Source organism: Leptopilina heterotoma, unplaced genomic scaffold (assembly GCF_015476425.1).
Source record: "Leptopilina heterotoma isolate Lh14 unplaced genomic scaffold, ASM1547642v1 Lhet_152, whole genome shotgun sequence".
NCBI classification, from domain to species: domain Eukaryota; kingdom Metazoa; phylum Arthropoda; class Insecta; order Hymenoptera; family Figitidae; genus Leptopilina; species Leptopilina heterotoma.
Window position 1 is genome coordinate 832,824 of NW_025110868.1, and position 23,192 is coordinate 856,015.

General features: G+C 22.4%; 1 protein-coding gene across 2 annotated transcripts; it reads right to left on the bottom strand.

Moving 5' to 3' along the window:
* Nucleotides 1-318: 318 nt before the first annotated feature.
* LOC122498572 (cytoplasmic polyadenylation element-binding protein 1) lies at nt 319-23,058 on the bottom strand. 2 transcript variants are annotated; one of them, XM_043606363.1, is made up of 12 exons: nt 22,657-23,058; nt 17,662-18,139; nt 15,154-15,293; nt 11,582-11,850; nt 6,120-6,210; nt 5,414-5,777; nt 5,000-5,226; nt 4,477-4,569; nt 4,026-4,191; nt 3,699-3,826; nt 3,527-3,607; nt 319-1,921 (listed from the first exon to the last, which is right to left on the bottom strand). In XM_043606363.1, the coding sequence occupies exons 1-12, from the start codon at nt 22,669-22,671 to the stop codon at nt 1,757-1,759; spliced, it is 2,217 nt and encodes a 738-aa protein (XP_043462298.1). In that variant the 5' UTR covers nt 22,672-23,058; the 3' UTR covers nt 319-1,756. The 2 variants fall into 2 exon arrangements, with proteins under 2 accessions (XP_043462298.1, XP_043462297.1); XM_043606362.1 differs by having other exon boundaries at nt 6,084-6,210.
* Between the last annotated feature and the right edge of the window lie 134 nt (nt 23,059-23,192).

Genomic DNA, 23,192 nt, shown 5'->3' on the forward strand with positions numbered 1-23,192 from the left:
TAATTTTTCTGGAGAAGAAAAAATTAATTTCTAGTATCAACTCAAAGATAAAAAATACATAATCGCAGATGAACCTTAAAAAATTTTATTCCTCAAGTATCGGTTTACTTTTTCGTAAGATAAAATTTTCAGCGAGATTTTTAGCGAGATAAAATTGAAAATTTTGGATAAAATTCAAAAATCCCAACACGATAAAATTGATAAGTAGATAAAAGTGTAATTTTCGTTTTTTGTTTCTTTGTTTTTTTTTCGCTGGGCGGGAATTATAGGAAGTGGAAAAAAATTCTAATTTGGCAATGAAATGAAAAAAATAATAAATAAATTAACAATCGAATTTTTTTTTTGTTTTTGCAAAAAGTATAAATGTTTTCTTTCTCTTTATCGATTAACAAAATCATGTATCAAAATATAAGTATCTCGATTTTTGAAATTATATATGGCTTTTTCAAACAAATTACAAGACGCAAGATCGTAACAAAAAATAAAAACATAATCTATTTCCTACAATCCGCTCATGAATCGTATATATATTTATATATATAGACCATTAGTACTCTTCCGTTTCGTCAACGATTAAACAGTCCAATAAATTTAAAGCGATAAACAAATCCGCCCTTTTCGCTCGCGACTTAAATCTAATAATCATAAATTAACCAAGTCTATTTTTCTACCAAACGTACATTTCTTTTTTTCCCCCTCTTTTTCAAATATAGCAAAATGTAAAAAAAAGCTAACAGATCAATGTTTCAAAAAAAAAAAAAAAATTAACACGTAAATTGGTAGTTAAACGCCAATTGGACTGTTGTAGAAAAAAAATTTTAAACAAAAAATTTGCTGCTCAAAACGGACAATACGAATTATTTTGTTTAAACTTTATCCAGCTTCAAAGAAATCTCATCAAATAATCATTAAAAAAAAAACGCGACTCGTAGTCGAACATCTTTTCAAGAAAATTTTTATAAATCTAAAAAAATATCCTCTTAATATATTAAACAAGTTTCTTTTTTTTTTCATTTTCCAGAATTTGTTTCTAAATATTTTTTAGTGATTTTTTTTTCCCTCCTTTTTCGATAACTTTCCTTTTTTTTTTAAGTAATTCAGAAAAAATACAACTATCGAGAATTAAGATTTCTATAGAATCCGATGTAATTTTATCATTATTATTATTATTAGATAAAAAGAAAATATTGTCACTATAAAAGACAATAATCGAGAGAATCTTGAATTTAATTAAATGAAGCATGATAAACAAGTACCGCCACTAATCACTTTGTGTGGTATTTGCCAAACTCTCCGTTTCTCATTTTCAACGATTTCAAGTAAAAAAAAAAAGAAAAAAATCCACGAGAGATACTGTCCCGTTTATAAATGCTTAATAAAAAAATTTTTTTTTTTTTGATCGTAATTTCTATGGATAAATTATCCACGTATTATTATCGACTTAACTTCTTCACTTTAAATCTTTTTGTATATCATTTGAAACAAATAGTGATAACAAAAAATCTCTCTTTTGTAAACTAATCGATTACTAAGGATCTATTGTGTTTTCTCGTCAAGACTAGCTGCCTGCAGCTTAGAAACTTTCTTTCTTTTTATGCACTGTTATAGAAAAAATGCGGATTTAAAAAAAATATAAATAAATTCTACTGTGCAATGTCTAGAGAAATAACTAGTCAAAACAAAAAACTTGAACTTTCTAAGAGATCACAAAATTCTTCCTTATCCTTGTGTTTTTTCTTTCCGTTTCGTGTTTACATCACATTGAGAAGGTGTTGGAGTATCGTGTATATGAACCATAATTTGGTGTCATTCCAACCATCTGGTTGCTTTTTGAATTGCGAGTCAGTGGTTCGTGCATTCGTAAACCTTCGGTTGAATGTTGCCATTGCCAACAATTACGACAGAAGTAACGGAAGCACATCTGCAATTAATCGAATCAATAAATTAGACAGGAGAAAATTAATTATTCTATTAATAAAAATCGTCACAAAAAAAAGGAAATAATATGTTTTTAATTTTTATACACACAAAGACTTACTTGTCCTAGAAGAATATAATTTTAAGTAAAAAAGTGGAAAATTGAGGGACAAATTTAGTGGAATAATAATTAATTAACAATAAAATAAAAGTAAAATAATAAAATAAGAATAAAGTAATAAAATAAAAAAATTACAAATTAATAATAAAAGAAAATAAAATAAAAATAAAATAACAAAATAAAACAACTAAAAACGAAATTTTTCAAAATATAATAATTCTTAAAAAATACGATTATATTTTAAAACTAACAAAAATTAAATTCTTTTAAATATAAAATTTAATTCAATGAAATTTGACAAAACAAAAAATTAATCATTTTTCAAAGTAAAAATTTAAATACAAAAATAAATAATATATCGAATAATTGAATGTTTCTCAAAATTCAATTCTTGTAAAGAATTTATCAATTTTTTAATAAATAATTTAATTTCTGAGAAGGATTTTGATATTTATGAAAATAATTGAATTTTTGCGAAGTATTTAAATTAATTTTTTTTTAAATAATTGAATTCTAGTAAAAAATTTTATTATTTGGGACAATAATTGAATAATTCTGAAGAATTAAAGAAATAATTCAAGAATTTATCAATTTTTTAAAAAATAATTAAATTTCTGAGAAGAATTTTATTATTTTTGAAAATAATTGAATTCTTAAGAAGAATATTATTAAAGTCTTTTGAAATTAATTAAATTTTTATTGAAAACAATTGAATTTTTATAAAAAACGTTATGGAAATTTTTAAAAATAATTAAATTCCTAAGAACAATTCAATTATTTATAAAAATATTTGGATTTTTAAGAAGAATTTTACCAAAATTTTTGCAAAAAATGAATTCTATTGCAAATTGTATTTAAAATTTAGAAAATATTTGAATTCTAGAGAAGATTTATGTTATTTATAAAAATAATTTAATTCATGTAAACAATTTTGTTATCTAATAAATAATTGAATTCTTGAGAATTATTTCAATTTAATAATCTTTTAAAATTTAGTTATTTCTAAAAAAAATTGGACAATATCGCTTTTAATATTGAATTATTATCTAATATTTCAACTGAAATTCGTTTTTAAATTAACTCTTATTAGAAAATTCAATTATTTAAATACAAAAATAAATAATATTGAATAATTGAATGTTTTTCAAAATTTAATTCATGTAAAGAATTTATCAATTTTTAAAAAAATATTTCAATTTCTGAGAAGAATTTTATTATTTATGAAAATAATTGAATTCTTGTGATGAATTTTATTCAATTTTTTTTAAATAATTGAATAATTCTGAAGAATTAAAGAAAAAATTCAAGAATTTATCAATTTTTTAAAAAATAATAGAATTTCTGAGAAGAATTTTATCATTTATGAAAAAGGGGGGATATTAAGAAAAAGAAAAGAAAAAAAAGAGAAAGAAAAGAAGAAAAAGAAAATGGAAAAAATAATAAAATCGAGGGGGCGTTTTTAATTTAAAAAATAAAAAATTGACTTACCAATTCTCTACAAAAGTATGGTCCTTGTTGAACGGAGCACACAGAGCAGAGCGCGTCTTCAATGTAGGGATCGACTTGAACCTGTTTCGGAAAAAAAGAAGAAACAAAAATTATTTATTCAAAAAATATTTATAAATTTATATATTTGAATTTGAATTAAATAGAATTTTACCTTCTTTGAGAATTTCGCTGTTTTAATGTCAATGAATGCAGCGGACACGGCATTAATGTACGAGCAAGGATTGTCAAATGTTACGCGTGCCGATCCTATTGGATACTTGTGTTTGTCTGTGTCAATTCCTTTAAAAACAAAAATTAAATTTAAGAAAAATTTAATTCCTCATTCCACGCACATTATTTATACTTCATTTTTTCTTTCTTGTTCTCGTTATTTATTTATTCATTTATTTTCTTATTTATTTACTTATTCATTTATTTTTAAATTCAAGTAAAATTTGAAAGTTCTTGTAATATTTATATAAATGAAAAAAATAAATACCAGCGTAAATAACTCCATCAAAGAGATCGTTCATAATCAAAGCGAGTGCTGAGGCAGTCATCATTCCATGTAGCGCACCAACAAATACAGTCTTTTGCGGATCAAGTTTTTGGGACGACGATTTAATATAGTTACTTTCATTCAAGCCCCATGGAATTATTTGTACCTTGAAAAAAGAAGAAAAAAAAATTAAGAAAGCGAAAATAAATCCATGGATTTAAAAAAACAACAAATTACAAAAACCTTTTATAATACTAAAGTAGAGTTAATAAAAAAATTTCAAGAAAAAAATAATATAAGAATGTAATAATTTAAGAAAGAATTAATTTAAAAAAATAAGTTTAGTAGACAATTTCAAAAAGAAGAAAAAATTCTTAATCAGAAACTTGAAATTATGAAAATTTATGAATTATAAATTATAAACTTGATAAGAAATTGAATAATTATTTACATCTTTGGACTTCATTCTCTTTGATGAAATTTTGTAGAAGTAGCTTCCACCGTTTGCTAATTCATGTGTGCAGCAAGAAAGTAATGTCCTGACCTAAAAGTAAAAAAAAACGTTTATTATAATATAATAAATTAAATACTTCCAATAATAATTTTTATACTTTAATTACTAAGAAGTAAAAAATAATATTTAAGAATTGAGAGGTTCTATTATTCATTAAATTATTTCTAAGTAATAATTTTGTGATAGTTCTTCAAAAGTTAAGTTATTGAAAAATAAATTATTGTCAAAAATAGAAAAAAATTGAAGATTTTATATAAGAATTGGTGGTAATTTCATAGTTTATAAGGCAATCAAAAAAGCACTAAAATTCAGAATTATCTTATAAACTTCAAACATTTAATTTTTTCCGCAGTTTTAATAAAAATCCATGACTTTTCCCTGACCAATTCTACTTTCCCTGATTTTTCCCTTATTTCCCTGACTTGCGGCAAACCTGAAAAATTAATTAAAATATTCATACCTGTTTTTCGGATTCGAAAATAATGTAAACGTATCCCTTCTGCGTGGGTTGATCCTTTCCGGGCCATTCAATCCGAATTGAACCGAATTGCCGAAAAGCTGCAACCAACATCGAGTCGGTTATATCCCAAGGTACGCCACCAACGAAAACTTTAGGGGAATAACCCGTTGGTTTCTGAGATCGCGGCGGTAAAGCGCCCCTCCAAGTGCGTGTGGCTTCACAAAGTGCTAAAAAACAAGAAAAACAATTTTATTGCTTATTTTCTAACTCTTTTTAATTTTTAAAAATGTTTTATTTCAATTCCTAGACTTGATTACATATAATAAAGATTTGTTAAAAAACAATTTTTGAATTCTACCTAAAAAGACAAAGTTTCTCTTATTTCTTTTTAAAATACAATTTTCTTTTACATACCAGCAGCATTTCTGTGGCATCGCGCTGCCCGATCGAGTGACATATAAATATCGGGAATCGTTGGTTGCGGTGAACGTAATGACATCATATATTGATTCGACGTTGAACAACAGCTCTTCTCCGAATTCAAATAAGAATTGAGAAAACTTCCGGGATATTGCTGTGAGTGATGATAATTTCGCGAATGATTGTGCGAATGATGATGAAAATGATGCTGCTGATGGGGAACGTATTTTTTCACAGCCATACGTTGAAATGGTGCCACTCGATTTCCCGAACAGACATTGTCCATCTCCGACGACACCATAGAATTTATCGATGGCGGATAGCATTGATGGGTCGATGAATTTATTGACAAACAAGTCTGTAAAACATTTGCCCAAAACAAAAGGGGGAAAAAAATATACAATATATTTCAAAATAAGCAAATTATAAAATTTCTTTCTTTACATTCTTTATTTTCTCACATTATCAATTTTCCTTTCTTTAAATTATTTCCAATTACATTACATTTTTTGCATTCCAATTTATTAAATTGAATTATGAAATAAAACTATTAAACTTGTTAAATTATGGAATTTTTAAAAAATTTGCCAATTGTGACGGAAAAAAAGGAATTAAAATTGAAAGGAATATTAAATGTCAGAGAATATGCAAATGCCAGAAATACCATAATATCGGAAAGTGAACCGTCCATGCTACTGACCCCGCTCGTCTCAGAATCAGCTGGTGAATTCGATCGAGATCCATTGCAACCAACCACGTATGGATAATCCAATGTTGGACTGCTGCAATCGCTGAAAAATGAAACATTTTAATATATTTTATCCTCAAAAAATGTGAAAAGGGGAATTTTTTTCTCAAAAAGGGAACAAAAAATATACTAAACAACAAATTAAAATTTTTAAAGTTATACTAACAATATATTAATACTCAAATTTCTTACAATTTTGGATTCTTTGATAGAAAATAACATTTATTTACAAATTTCATCAATTGGAAAATTATTCGAAAACATTAATAACTTCTTCTTTGAATAAATAATTAATTATTATTTTTTCGTATACGTTTAATTATTATACCTATAATTCAATTTTGCGTGAAATTTCGATTATTCGGATATTCTTCTATTAAATATTTATTAGAAAAGAAAACCTTAAAATAATTTCAAAAGAAATTCAACTAAACTTTTTAAAGAAAATTAATTCTACACAATTGTTAGTTAAAAGTATTAAAATTCGAATCTTCAAAGATTTTAATTAGAAACCTATTCAAAATTCAATTATTTCTAAAAATTAATGCTATGGTGCTTTTAATAATTTATTATCTAAAATTTTAACTAAAATTCAGTTTTAAATCAACGTTATTTTTAGAAAATTCTACGAGAATTCAATTATTTAAATATAAATAAAATGCAAATAAATAATACATTATAATAATCGTAAGTTTCCTTTCCGTTAGCAAATTATCTGCATTCATTTGTTTGTTTTGAAAATTAAATTTTGTGGGTTAAGTATTGGCATTTTTTATATATTTTTTAATGTCAAACTTTTTAATGTGGAAAATACTTTACTTATTAAATTGTCTCGACTCTTTGGTAAAAAATCTAAAATTATCAAAAATTCGAAAAAATTCAAAAATCCGAATTTCTTAAAATTCAACATTTTTTCTTCTCTTTTATGGGATTTAGCTTCATTATTTTTGTGCTTTTAGAAAATACTTTACTTATGAAATTGTCTCGTCTCTTTGGTAAAAAATCTAAAATTATCAAAAATTCGAAAAATTTCAAAAATCCGAATTTCTTAAAATTCAACATTTTTTCCTCTCATTTATGGGATTTAGTTTCATTATTTTTGTGCTTTTGAAAAATACTTTACTTATTAAATTGTCTCAACTCTTTGGTAAAAAGTCTAAAATTATCAAAAATTCGAAAAATTTCAAAAATCCGATTTTCTTAAAATTCAACATTTTTCCTCTCATTTATGGGATTTAGTTTCATTATTTTTGTGCTTTTGGAAAATACTTTACTTATTAGATAGTCTCGACTCTTTGGTAAAATATCTAAAATTATCAAAAATTCGAAAAATTTCAAAAATCCGATTTTCTTAAAAGTCAACATTTTTTCCTCTCATTTATGGGATTTAGCTTCATTATTTTTGTGCTTTTGGAAAATACTTTACTTATTTAATAGTCTCGACTCTTTGGTAAAAAATTTAAAATTATCAAAAATTATCAAAAATTCAAAAATCCGATTTTCTTAAAATTCAACATTTTTTCCTCTCTTTTATAGGATTTAGCTTCATAATTTTTGTGCTTTTGGAAAATACTTTACTTATTTAATACTCTCGACTCTTTGGTAAAATATCTAAAATTATCAAAAATTCGAAAAATTTCAAAAATCCGTTTTTCTTAAAATTCAACATTTTTCCCTCTCTTTTATGGGATTTAGCTTTATTATTTTTGTGCTTTTGAAAAATACTTTACTTATTTAATACTCTCGACTCTTTGGTAAAAAATCTAAAATTATCAAAAATTCGAAAAAATTCAAAAATCCGTTTTTCTTAAAATTCAACATTTTTTCCTCTCTTTTATGGGATCTAGTTTCATTATTTTTGTGCTTTTGGGAAATACTTTACTTATTTAATAGTCTCGATTCTTAGGAAAAAATCTAAAATTGTCAAAAATTCGAAAAAATTCAAAAATCCGATTTTCTTAAAATTCAACATTTTTTCCTCTCATTTATGGGATTTAGTTTCATTATTTTTGTGCTTTTGGAAAATACTTTACTTATTTAATACTCTCGACTCTTTGGTAAAAAATCTAAAATTATCAAAAATTCGAAAAAATTCAAAAATCCGATTTTCTTAAAATTCAACATTTTTTCCTCTCATTTATGGGATTTAGTTTCATTATTTTTGTGCTTTTGAAAAATACTTTACTTATTAAATTGTCTCAACTCTTTGGTAAAAAATCTAAAATTATCAAAAATTCGAAAAATTTCAAAAATCCGATTTTCTTAAAATTCAACATTTTTCCTCTCATTTATGGGATTTAGTTTCATTATTTTTGTGCTTTTGGAAAATACTTTACTTATTAGATAGTCTCGACTCTTTGGTAAAATATCTAAAATTATCAAAAATTCGAAAAATTTCAAAAATCCGTTTTTCTTAAAATTCAACATTTTTCCCTCTCTTTTATGGGATTTAGCTTTATTATTTTTGTGCTTTTGAAAAATACTTTACTTATTTAATACTCTCGACTCTTTGGTAAAAAATCTAAAATTATCAAAAATTCGAAAAAATTCAAAAATCCGTTTTTCTTAAAATTCAACATTTTTTCCTCTCTTTTATGGGATCTAGTTTCATTATTTTTGTGCTTTTGGGAAATACTTTACTTATTTAATAGTCTCGATTCTTAGGAAAAAATCTAAAATTGTCAAAAATTCGAAAAAATTCAAAAATCCGATTTTCTTAAAATTCAACATTTTTTCCTCTCATTTATGGGATTTAGTTTCATTATTTTTGTGCTTTTGGAAAATACTTTACTTATTTAATACTCTCGACTCTTTGGTAAAAAATCTAAAATTATCAAAAATTCGAAAAAATTCAAAAATCCGATTTTCTTAAAATTCAACATTTCTTCCTCTCATTTATGGCATTTAGTTTCATTATTTTTGTGCTTTTGGAAAATACTTTACTTATTTAATACTCTCGACTCTTTAGTAAAAAATCTAAAATTATCAAAAATTCGAAAAAATTCAAAAATCCGATTTTCTTAAAATTCAACATTTTTTCTTTTCTTTTATGGGATTTAGCTTCATTATGATTTGAATTTTTATTCAAGAGAATAAATGGAATACTGAAAAAATTTAGAAACTTTTAAAAATTCTAGGCCTTTTCCATGATTTCCCTGATTTCCAGATTCTGTAGGAACCCTGCTTTTGTCTGACTTTCTTCTAAATTATCGAATTCATCGATTTCTGGGGTGAATTTGGTTAAGTTGTAAAATGATTAATTTCTATTTGAATTCGTTTTTTTTAATGTAGAAAATCTGATGTTAATTTAATTCTTTTTTCGTTATGCACGGCAAAAAATATTTAGCTGGATGAACTACAGATTTCACTTTAGTAGCGAAATTTTTCAGTTCTTCAATTAATACTTTCGTTATTCTAGAGAAACTTATCGCTATTTCAAGTAGAACTTTTTTCAGTGTGTAATAATTATTATTAAAAAAATAATTAAATTGTTTTGAAGAATTTTATCACAAATTATTGAAAATAATTGAATTTTTATTAAAACTATAGAAAATAATTGAATTTAAATAATATTTTGAAAAATAATTGTATATTCTTTCGAGAAATTTTATTAAAATTGAATTGAAAATAATTGAATTCTTCTAAAAAATATTATTATTTATAAAAATAATTGAATTCCTTTGAAGAATTTTTATTATAATAAAAAAAAATATTTTCATAAATATATTTATGAAAATATTTTAATTCCTTTGAAGAATTTTCTTATTTATGAAAATAATTGACTTCTTGCCAAGGATTTTACAATTTATAAAAATAATTGAATTGTTTCGAAGAATTTTATCTGAATTTTTGAAAGGAATTTTATTAAAAATTTTGACAACAATAATTTTTTTTAAACAATTTCTTCAAAATTTGTTTAAAATTAAATTTATTTTAAGATTCTTGAAAATTATTGAATTTATTAAATGTTTTTAAAAATAATTGTAGTCTTTAGAGAAATTTTATTAAAATTGTATTAAAAATAATTGAATTTCTCTAATGAATTTTATTATTTATGAAAATAATTTAAAATTTGCGTTGAATTTTATTAATATTTGTTTTACTAATTGAATTCATTTATAAAATTTTATTGAAATAGTAGAGATTGAAAATCATTGAATTGAGAAAAAGTTTTGAAAATAATTGAAATTTTGACAAGAATTTTATTTTTTATAAAGATAATTGAAATTTTGACGAGAATTTTCTCAAATTTTTTAACATAATTGAATTTTTGCGAAGAATTTTATTACATTTTAAAATAATTGTATTTCGGAAAAGAATTATATGACGTTTGAAAATAATTGAAATTTTTACTAGAATTTAAAAAAATTTTTTTTGATAATTGAATTTTTTTCATAAAATTCTATTACTTTTGAAAATAATTGAACTTCTGCAATTATTTGTAACTTTTCTTCAAAATTAAATTTTTTTAGTGCCTTTAACTAAAATTCATTTTTAAATCAATATTTATTAGAAAATTTTACGAAAATTCAATTATTTAAATACGAAAATAAATAATTTATTGAATAATTAAATGTTTCTCAAAATTGAATTCACATAGATAATTTTAACAACAAATTTTTATATAATTGTATTCTTTTTCCTGAAAAGAATTTTATTATTTATGAAAATAATTTAATCCCTGTAAAAAAATTTTAATTATTTACGAAAATAATTGAATTATTGCGAGGAAACTTATAAAAAATTTGTAAATAATTGAATTCCTGTGGAATTTTTATTATTGAATTCTTTTGGAAAAGTTTATTAAAATAGTTTATATTAAAAATCATTGAATTGAAGAAAATTTTTGAAAATAATTGAAATTTTACCGAAAATTTTATTTAAAATATATCAAAATAATTGAATTTTAGAGAAGAATTTTATTATTTATCAAGGTAATTGAAATTTGTTGGAGAATTTTCTTTAATTTTTTAACATAATTGAATTTTATTGCTTTTAAAAAATAATTGAATTTCTGCAATCATTTGTAACTTCTTCAAAATTCAACTTTTTTAAAATTCTTTTTAACTTAAATCTTCTATAAGTCCGTTATTTTTAATAATTAATTAAATACATTTTGAAAAATTTAACTAATTTGTTTAAAAAAAATCAATATTTAAAAAAAATTTTATTATTACACTTTGAAAAAGATTTCAAAAAAAAAGGAAAAAATTCTTTATTTTTTATTAGAAGAAAAGTGAAAAAGGCGAAAAAGGTGACAAAATTGTAAAAAGGGGACAAAAAAAATCTGTGATGCCTGAAATCGTAATAAAAAAAGATATCTAACGAGAAATAATTCTTTTAAATTAATTTCAACTATTTGAAAATTTCTCGTTTTATTATTTTCTACAAGGTAAAAAAAATTAATTTTCTACCTGTACGATGGAGAGCCGCGAATTGGTCTTCCGTAGAAAGAAGAATTAATTGGAGACGGTGGAGAGCCCAAATATTGGTGTTGTGAACGATTTGACGATAGAGGAGTATTGTAGGTGCTGCTAACCGCGGGTGGATGAAAAGAATGTGGATTTGAGTAGAGACTTCCTGGTGTACTGGGACTTCCCGGTGTTGACGCCGAAGTTGGTGAATTCAACACTTCTTGACCAACTGTCAAATTACTTCCGTGTCCACGACTCTCCTCCCCTGGCTGTTGAAAAACAACAAATTAATAACGAAATAAAATTAAATTCATCTAAATAATTCAAATAATGAAAAATTATTCTTATTCGAAAATAATAAAATATGATTTAAAAATAAAATATTACAGATTACCAGAATACAAAGATTATTAATATAGAAGATTTAAAAATAATCAAATATTAAAATAACATAAAATATTTCATTTGTCAATTTTAAAAAAAATGGTTTTTGTACCTATTTTTTTTTTATTTTCAACTACATTTGTGTTTCTTGGGAGGAAATGGGAGGAAAATAATTAATTTTAAGATAAACTCTCGTGAATTTTCAACAATTTAGAGAAGGAAGAGAAAGAAAACTTTTTCCATAGGGGAATTATATGATTTAGAGAGATTTGTTGGCTCAAAAAGCAAAATATTTGGCTCGATATACAAAAGTCCTCGTTCGCTTAACACGTTTTTCAAGTTTGAATTATTTGACAGGAAAAATAGCAATTTATAAGGATGACATTTTCCTTTTAGGATCTTTAATATGCCATAAAATAGACATTCACTCAAATGTTCGAAACAGTTTCTTTTCTTTTTTTTGTTTAATAAAATACACACTCACAGGAAATAAGGACATTGAGAATGGCAATATGCACTTGGCTCCATGACAAATTCATCTTCGGAGACAATTTTTCAAATATCGAACAAATTATTATATCTCTTCCTGATTAATTTAATTTCGAAACAAAAATAAAACAATACTTTCTTGAGGAAACAGAGAAAAATGAAAGAAAACGAAAAAATTTCGAAGAAATTTACTAATTTGATTGACAAATAAAAATTACGAAAATTATTTCCTACCGGTTTTTAAAAATATGGATAATATTTATTTTAAATACATATATGTATTTAAATTAATACCCATTCTATTGTATTTATATTTTTATTGTAATAAAAAAAGTTCGATAGAAATTTGGACAATCTCCAATGATATGATCATAATTCAAGTTATTACATTGGCAGGAGTTATAATATTTCAAAGTAAAATGCCTTTGCTTATGTAGCAACTAGTATTTTCTTTTCTTATTATTTCAAACAAAAAAAAACTACAATATTTACATGTTGCCAGAATAGGAGAAAAAATAAATTCTATAGTCTCTTAACTTCATCGTTTGAAAAATATGCGAATCTCAAAGCTAGACATAAAAATATAAAATAAGAAATAGTATCGTACTGTTTTCCTTTTTTTCAATGTGGTCTTTTAACTGGAAATAAAAATTTAATGGTCAACTTCTTTTTTAAAGGAATAATAGTGAGACACTTAAAGGAAAATATGTTGGTACTTATTGTTCAAATAAAAAGCAAACCGTTGGCTAAGAATTTTCTCCAATGGTTCCAAAAATGACACTTTAACGCACATAACATGGATAAAAATCACAAAATATTTCCGGAAGATATTCTCTTAAGGAAATTTTTCATTTGGCTAAACAAATTTAAAAAAATTTAATTTAAATTCTTCACAGGAATTAAGAAAATAAATTAATAATTTTTCAAAGTAAAAATTTAAATGTTATTACAGTTTTACAATTAAAATAATATTCAACGATTTCAATTGAATAATCTTTTAAAATTTAGTTATTTCTAAAAAAAACTCGCTTTTAAAAATTCAATTATTATCTTAAATTTCAACTGAAATTCTTTTTTAAATCAATTCTTATTAGAAAGTTCCACTGAAATTCAACTATTCAAATACAAAAATAAATAATATATTGAAAAATTTAATGTTTCTCAAGATATAATTCTTACAAAGAATTTATCAATTTTTAAAAAAAAAATTTAATTTCTAAGTAGAAAATTTTCTCTTAAAAAATTTTATTATTTGAAAAATAATTGAATTCGTGTGAAGAATTAAAAAAAGAATTTAAGAATTTATCAATTTTTAAAAAAAAATAATTGAATTTCTGAGAAGTATTTTTTTATTTAATTTTTTTTAAATAATTGAAGTCTCGTGAAAAATTTTATTATTTGGTAAAATAATTGAATTCTTGTGAAGAATTAAAGAATTTATCAATTTTCAAAAAAATAAATGAATTTCTGAAAAGAATTTTATTTACTCTTCAAGAATTTTATTATTTATGAAAATAATTGAATTTTTGAAAAGAAATTTATTAAAATCTGTAGAAATTATTAAATTTTTATAAAAAACGTTATGAAAATTTTCGAAAATAATTATGATCTTAAAAAATGAATGAATGAAAATAATTGAAATAATGAAATAAATGAAAATAATAATGAAACTAATTGAATTTTAACAAGAATTTTATCAAAAATTAAAAAAAAAATTTTATTGTAGAATTTTATTTAAAAATTTGGAAAACAATTGAATTCCAGAGAAAAATTATGTTATTTATAAAAATAATTGAATTTATGTTAACAATTTTGTTATTTAATAAATAATTAAATTCTTGAGATGAATTTTATCAAAATTTTGTAAAATAATTGAATTCTTAGGGAGAATTTTATTAAAAGGTTTAAAAAGAATTGAATTGTTACGAAAAAATAATAATATTATTTTAAAATAATTGAATTCTTTTGAGCATTTTTATGTAAAATTGTATAAAAAATAATAGAGTTGAAAAATACACAAAAAATATTATTTTTTAAAAAAATAAATAAATTCTTGCGACCATTGCATTAAAATAATTTGACAATCATTTATTTTAAGAAATTTTATTAAAATTGTATTGGTAAAAATTGAATTCTTGTAAAAAATTGTATTATTTGGGAAAATAATTGAATAATTGTGAAGAATTAAAGAAAGAATTCAAGAATTTATCAATTTTTGAAAAAATAATTGAATTTCTGAGAAGAAGTTTATTATTTATGAAAAGAATTGAATTTTTGCAAAGAATTTTCTTAATTCTTTTTAAATAATTGAATTCTCGTGAAAAATTTTATTATTTTAGAAAATAATTGAATTCTTGTGAAAAATTTTATTATTTGAGAAAATAATTGAATTCTTGTGAAGAATTTTATTAAATTTTTAAAAGTAGGTAATTGAATTCTTGAGAATTCTTTAGCCAGATGAAAAAAAAATTGAATATAACAAACTTCATTCAAAAAGTGAAAAATAATTATGAATATTTTTATAGTTTCTATAATTACGAAAGGGCAATTATTTTTAATTATAGTATGCCCGTATATTGTTTAAATAAATAATTAGGTAATAAAATAAATTTTAATAAAATATAAATTTGATTTTTGTTTCTAAAATGGTTTTCGATTTTTTTTCTTTTTTTGAAAGTACACAAATGGAAAAATCAAACCTGATAAGATCCGGATGGTGACTGATTAAAATTTTGTCCATAATGTTGATGGCGATATCCAGATGAGCTACAATTTGATTGTCCACTCATTAACGATCCTCGTGGTAATCCCAAGTTAAACAGATCCGAAATCGACATATCTGTTATAATGAAAAAATTCCTTTAAATTCCATTCTCATCTTTACCATTAAAAATTGTAGGTATTTTGTTTTGAAATAAGAAAGAATAAATGAATAACAAAAAAATTCGACATTGTTTTTTTAAAATTCTTTTTGGTACATAAACAAATTGTCAAAATGGAAAACAAAAAAAAATTTTATTTTTCACAGCAAAAATTATAATTTTCTTTATTATCAATTTACCACAAAATTTATTCTGAGCATGCAATACAATTAATAAAATAAAAAAAACTAAAAATAGCAAAAAGTAAAAAATAAAAATATTATTTCTTCAAAAAAAAGAAAAAAGGTTTTTCTATTTTTTTTGTTAATTTTCACGAGAAAAAAAATTTTGTTTACATAAATACGAGGTGAGAACAGTGAAACAAGTCAGTATTTAGTCAGCCGAATTTCATGGTTCTATATATAAGACTATACTTTAAAGTCCGTAAAAAGGTTCAATAGGAATGCGAAACTAACTAAAAATATAACTGGGTCGCATGAATAATTTTCTGATACACTTTTGTAACAAAGAATGTATAACCCAATTTAAACATAGATGTCAATTCGCTTATGTTTTATTTAAAAAGAAAAAAGAAAATCCCCCGTTTATTCCAACAATTCAATAATTAAAACAATTTTCATTCAAATATCGTCGGGGAGAAATAAATTTCAAAAGACTAAAACAAGAGTCAATTAAAAAGAAAATATGTGTATTAATGTCGATTGTTAAGAATAGAAAGAATAAAAATAGAAAAAAGAAATGAAAACACCGAAAAACTGGAAGGAAATTTTATTTTTAAAATCAAAAAAATCAGAAGGAAAATTAACTAATAAAATAATAAAAATAATAATACATGAAAAAACAAAAGATAAATAATAAGAAAATACTATAAATAGTAATGAAATGAAAAACCAAAAGAAAATAATGAAAAGAAACCAAAAGAAAAACAAACCAAAAATAAAATATTCTAAGTAATAAAAATATTAATACATGAAAAATAAAAGAAATATAAATAGCAAATATCAAAAGAACAACAAATCAAAAAGAGAATAATAACAACAAAATAATACAAATAATGAGAAATGAAAAAAAAGAAAATAATAAAAAATATATATATATATAAAAAATCGAAGGAGAAAAATAATCTTTGAAATTAGTTGTTTTTTTTTGTTTCCTAACTTTTATCAAAAAATTTCAAGAGATTAATTGAATTCCTTCGAAGAATTTTTTTATTTATGAAAATAATTGAATTCTCCCGATAAATTTTCCTAAATTTTTTAAAAATTCTAATTTTTTCAAGAATTTCTTTGAATTTTTTTAATAATTTTAATTTTTAATTTTTGAAAGCAACTGAATTTTATGAAGAAGAATTTTATTAAAATTGTAGGAAATAAATGAATTTTACGTAAATATTTGAAAATAATTAAATTTAATAATTGAATAATTAAATTAAATTGAAATTAATTAAATTCTTTTGAGGAATTCAATTAAAATTGTTTTGAAAATAATTAAATTCCTGCAAAGAATTTTATTAATTATGAAAATAATTAAATTCTTGCGAACAATTTTACTATTTATAAAAATAATTGAATTGTTTCGACGTATTTATTAAAATTTTAGAAAATAATTGAATTCTTTTGAAAAATTTTATAACGAATCAAAAAAAAAATTAAATTCATTCGTGAAATTTTTGTTGAAAATAATTAAATTTTTGCAACGTATTTTACTATTTATAAAAATAATTGAATTCTTGCGAACAATTTTACTATAATTTATAAAAATTATTGAATTGTTTTGAAGGATTTATTAAAATTTTAAAAAATAATATAATTGAATTCTTTTGAAAAATTTTGTAACGAATCAAGAAAAAAATTAAATTCTTTCGTGAAATTTTTGTTGAAAATAATTGAATTTTTGGAAAGAATTTTACTATTTATAAAAATAATTGAATTGTTTGGAAGAATTTATTAACATTTTAGAAAGTAATTAAATTCTTTCGTGAAATTTTATTAAAAATAATTGAATTTTTGCAAAAAATTTTACTATTTATAAAAAGAATTGATTTTTTCCAAAGAATATTATTATTTATATAAAAATAGTTAAATTCTTGCGAAGAATTATATTAAAATTTTTGAAAATATAAACAATAATAATTTATTTTGTAGTTCATAAGTGAATTTTTTAAATTTTGATTATGAATTTATTTTAAAATTTATATTTGAAAATAAAACATTTTGTAATTTGCATAACAAAAATAAATTGCTAATAAATAAATTGCTAGTTCAAAAAAAAAAAATAATATAGGTAGTAACAAATATGGGGAAAAAATGCAAGTCTCCAACTCACCGTCCAAACTCGAGTTCTTTGACAACGAACAAGAATTATCGTGACTCGAATGAGTTGACGAAGAAGATGTTGGTAGATCGAGCAAAAAATTATTGATTGATTGCACTTGGTGAATATTATCGCGTTCACGCGTCTGATGATGTATTTTCTCCCGATGAAGCTGTTCACGTTCACGTTCCCTCTGCTGAAATTGTAATTGCTCACGATCACGATTTGGATGTGGTACGTGCATTTTTTCCCGTTCAATTGTCGATTGAAAAAGTGCCAATGTGTCCCCTCGTTCGCGTGGTGCTGGCAATTTTATTTGATCGACAGTACGTTCTTTTTTTGGAATTTGCAATTCTCCACCTTGTGCCAATGGATCACGTTCACGATGTGAAATTTGAAGATTCTCCTGCGTTTGTAGATGAAGACTTTGCGTATCACTTCGCTCAAGAGGCTCCACTCCATATACACTGTCCGATTCATAAGCGGACAACTAAAAAACAATGGAGAAAAATTAGTTTCAATTTCATTTTATATTTAAACTAAATAATTAATTATTATTTTTTCATGGGAATTAAGATTTTCAAACATCTTAAATTCAAACCTTTTTGAAATTTAACAAATTATGAGAATATTTATTATAAAACAGTAAGAAAACGACAATTCCGAGTCTTCGACTCGGTGTAATCGATTTCTTCTTTTCATCATTTTAATTCAATTATTATTTTCTAGAATTTTTAACTAAAATTCTTCTTGAAATTTATTTTCAATAATTTTTCAAAAAGTTCTTCGAGAATTTTCAAATTTATTTCTTCACAATTCAATTGTACCATAAATTTCGATTATTTGGAAATATTTCAATTAAATATATATTAGAAAATAAAAACTTCAAATAATTTCCAAAAAAAAAAACAATTAAACTTTATCAAAAAAATTAATTCTACAGCATTGTTAGTGAAAAATATGAAAAATTCAGATTTTCAAAGATTTTAATTTGAAACCTTTTCAAAATTCAAATATTTCTAAAAAAAATTCAATATAATGCTTTTAACATTCAATTATAATCTAAAATTTTAACTGAAATTCATTTTTAAATCAATTTTCATTGGAAAATTCAACGAGAATTCAATTATTTAAGTACAAAAATAAATATTTCATTAAATAATTGAATGTTTCTTAAAATTGAATTCTCACAAAAAATTTTATTAACAAAATTTATAAATAATTGATTTCTCTCGACGAATTTTAATCAAATTTTTAAAAATATTTACATTTTTCAAGAAATTTGACTAAAATTATATTAAAACCGCTGCCAAGTTGTATATTTTTTTGTATAATTTTGGTGCTCATTTCATGAACACTTTACTTCCTCATAGAGATAAAAATAATAGAAATATATGAATAACTTTTATAGATATGGTAAAAGTGATTGAATTTTGGGTCAATCAATTTATTTTTAAATACCCTACAAGATAGTTACAATAATTTAATAGTTAAACAAAAATTATCAAATAAAAAAGTTGAGAAAATGTCATTTTCCACAATTTTTGGTTTTTAAAATACCAATAATTTCGAAATTTATTATCGAATTAGGTTCAAAAATAGGTCAATCGAAGCGTTTTTTGAAGCTCTACAAGTCGGTAACGATAATTTTAAGATTACTTCTACATTTTTCAACAAAATTTTCAAAAAAGTCTTATTTTTCAAAATTTTGAATTTTTAAAAGTTTAATATCTCCGGTTAATATGGACGAAAAATGTTCAATTAGGGCTCAAAAGATGCGTCTAAAAAAACTCTACAAAATTATGGAAAAACATTTATAGGTGTCCTAACATTTTTTTAAAGTTATGGGCAAAAAACGTTTTTTTGCAAAATTAAAAATCCAAAAAAAATTTAGTTAAACTTTATTAATCTATCTCAAAGTACTCTCACTTTATGTCCGCAGGTGAGATCTACAATTTTAAAAAAAAATTCAACCCAAAAGCTCTTCATGATTTCGAGATATTTATGAAAATGTGATGTTTACACACACACACACACACACATACGGAATGACATTTTTTAAAAATGTCATTTTTGAACTCCTGAGGTCAAATAACATAAAGATATGTCAAAAAATCGAACTCGAAAAATTTCGGTATTACAATACTTCCTCTATGAGGAAGTAAAAATGATTGAAATTATGCGATGAATTTTATTATTACTGAAAATTTTTTCGAAAAATTTGACTTTTTATAAAAATAATTGAATTCTTGCGAGCAATTTTATAATTTATAAAAATAATTGAATTCTTGTTAAGAATTTTAATAGAATTGTATTAAAAATATTTTAATTCCTGCCAAAAATTTTATTATTTATGAAAATAATTGATTTATAAAAGAGTTTTTCAAAATTCATGAAAATAATATTGGAATGTTGCTAAGAATATAAATGAATTTCGAAGAAGAATTTTATTATTTTTAAAGATAATGGAAATTTTGATCAGAATTTTAAAAAATTTTTGATTATAATTGAATTTCTGCCAAAAATTTTATTACTTTTGAAAATAATTGAATTCTAAAATTCATCCTTAAATTAATTCCTATTTAAAAATTTTACGAAAATAAAATTATTTACATACAAACAAAAAAATTTATTTATTAAATAATTAAATACTTCTTGAAATTGAATTCTCATAAAGAATTTTACCAACAAATAAATTTAATTTTTTCGAAAAATTTTATTATTCATAAAAATAATTGAATTCTTGTTAAGAAATTTATTAAAATTTTATCCAAAATAATTCAATTCCTGCGAAAAATTTTTTTATTTATGAAAATAATTGATTTATAAAGAAAATTTTTAACATTTTCGAAATTAATTCAATTGTTTTTATAAATATTAAATTTTATTAAAAAATTGTATTGAAATTAATAATTTATGGAAATAATTGAATCTCTGAAAAAAATTTTATTATTTTTAAAAATAATTGAATTCTTGTAAAGAATTTGATTAAAATTGTATCGAAAATAATTCGATTCTTTTTATAAATTTTATTAAAAAATTGTATTGAAAATAATAATTTATGAAAATAATTCAATTTTTTCAAAAATTTTATTATTTAGGAAAATAATTGAGATTTCTTTCTATAAATTTTATTAAAAAATTGTATTGAAAATAATTAAATTTTTTCAAAAAATTTTATTATTGAAGAAAATAATTCAATTCTTTTTGCAAATTTCAATAAAAAATTGTATTGAAATTAATAATTTATAAATATAATATTGAATTTATTTGAAAAATTTTTTTATTTAGGAAAATAATTCAATTCTTTTTATTAATTTCATTAAAAAATTGTATTGAAAATAATTTAATTTTTGTCAAGAATTTTATTATTTATAAAAAAATAATTGAATTCTTGTTAAGAATTTTAATAAAAATTGTATTGATAACATTTTAATTCCTGAAAAATTTAAATAAAAAATGCGTAATTAAAAAACATGATAATAAATAAAATTAATATAGTTTCATGAAACTAATTAACTCTGGAAAAAAAAACATAAAAATAGAGACGAAATTTTCCAATTTTGAATAAAATAATTGATTTCTATTGAAAATCGATATTAATTACGTTTAATTGGAATTTGTTTACGAAAACTATGTGTATTCAAAAATGAAAATTAGAATAGGACATTTGAGTCATGGATAGACAAAAATCCTGAATTCCTAGAAATTTAGGCGTCATAATTCAGACGATGAAAACTTGTGTTCCTTGTGTTTATAATGAGCTTCCTGGAAAATTTGATTTTCACACATGATCGCATAAATTTTCTTCGACATTTTCCCCTCCCCCTCAATAAGAGCAATTTTCGAACAAAGAAAATAAATTTTATTTTCCAATCAAAACATAAAATATTAGAATTTAAAAAACGAATTCGTTTAAAAAACACTTTAAAAAAATATTTAAAAAATATTATTTAAAAAACACAATTTAAAAAAATATTTAAAAAATACTATTAGTATTTTTTTGTTAACAAAAATAGAACATTTTTCGAAATTTCTATTTGTTGAAAACAGGGGAAAATTTATTAGCCTAAATGTCAAAAGATTTCTTTTGTCACTAAGCAAGCATATAAACAAAAAAAAATCAGGAAAAAATATACGGCAATAAATCTATGTATAAAAAAGTACACAAAATATTTGAAAAAAAGACGAATTTTCACAAATCTAGAACTTTTATTTCGTGAAAAATCAAAAGTGACCTTGAATGTCTCCAAAGTAAAAACTCGACAATTTTCTTTCGTGGTATTTTAATTTTTCTTTTGTCTAAAATTTATTCTAGTCTCCTAATTTTTTTTTCACGAACAATTCTATTGTTAATGTAATTATCTATTTGTATTGAATTTATAATTGCGACATAAAATACTCTTTAGAAAACATTTTGTGAATCGTACTACCTCATTAATATAAGTTAGGTATATACTTCAAGTTGTTGTGTTTACAAACACGATATCACGTATACCAAATCTTAACCAGGGGTACAATTCCCAGAAAATGATACAGAAAAAAAAGTTCACATTATATGAATGTGGGAAATATTTTCTTTCAAGAAAATATATGTATATCTGTCATTAAAAAAATATTGTCAGCTGAAAAATAAATCGAGTTGCAACTTGCAATGGACGACAAAAGAAAAAAAAAAATTTGTAACACGATTGCAAAAAAAACTTTTACAGAAATTTTACATTTCAAGAACAAAAAAAAGTTTTTGTTTATTAAGATTACGGAAGAAAAAAATAATTATAACAATTATTTCGGAGTGAAGAATTTTTTTTTTTCGCGAGAAAAACGTGGTTTGTCACGAAAAAAAAAATGTATTCAAACCCAAAAGCGAACGAAGGATTAAGCGAAAAATTCGTCTAATTTATTTACAGTTAGATTAAGAATAAATTTTACATATACTCAAAAAGTAAAAGAAAAAGTAAAAAAAAAGTAAAAATAATAAAAGAAATGAATAAAAATCTCACTCACCTGTTGATACAACATCTCGAATTCCTTGATTCTTTCCTTCTTCTACGACAACAAACTTTTTCTTCCTTTTCTCAAAAGGAATTTGGGAATGACAAAAAAAAATAATGGGGATTTTTTAAATAAATTAATAAATATTTAATTTAAGGACAAACAAAAGGGACATAGAAAGGAAAAAAAATGACGACTTTATGAACCAGTCGTTACCCTTTTTTTGGAAGGGAAAGAGGTTCGTGTCGTTTAATTCCTTCACCAGTCCATTTATATTGATTTTACTTTCCCAAACACTATTTTTCCTATGAATTTTCCCGAAATTTTGATTCACTATCACACTATATATAAAGAAAAAACTTTCTTCGCGATGTTGTTTCTTGCCGCGAAGAACTGATGATCTGAATGCGATCCGGCCGGCGAGATTTGGCAAAACGTGCTTACAGTGTTGCCAACTGTGCGATGAGAATTTTTTTTTCTCGCGCCAAATTCTCCGGGAATTTAAAGAAAAATTATTCCGCTATTAAATTTATAAGCTAAAAAATTAC

Excerpts from the sequence above, each read along its gene's own strand:
- LOC122498572 (XM_043606362.1), bottom strand. Across the intron at positions 6,211-11,581 it reads CGCGGCTCTCCATCGTACAG|CGATTGCAGCAGTCCAACAT; the intron begins GTAGAAAATTAA and ends TTCATTTTTCAG. Across the intron at positions 5,778-6,083 it reads GTTCACTTTCCGATATTATG|ACTTGTTTGTCAATAAATTC; the intron begins GTATTTCTGGCA and ends AATGTTTTACAG.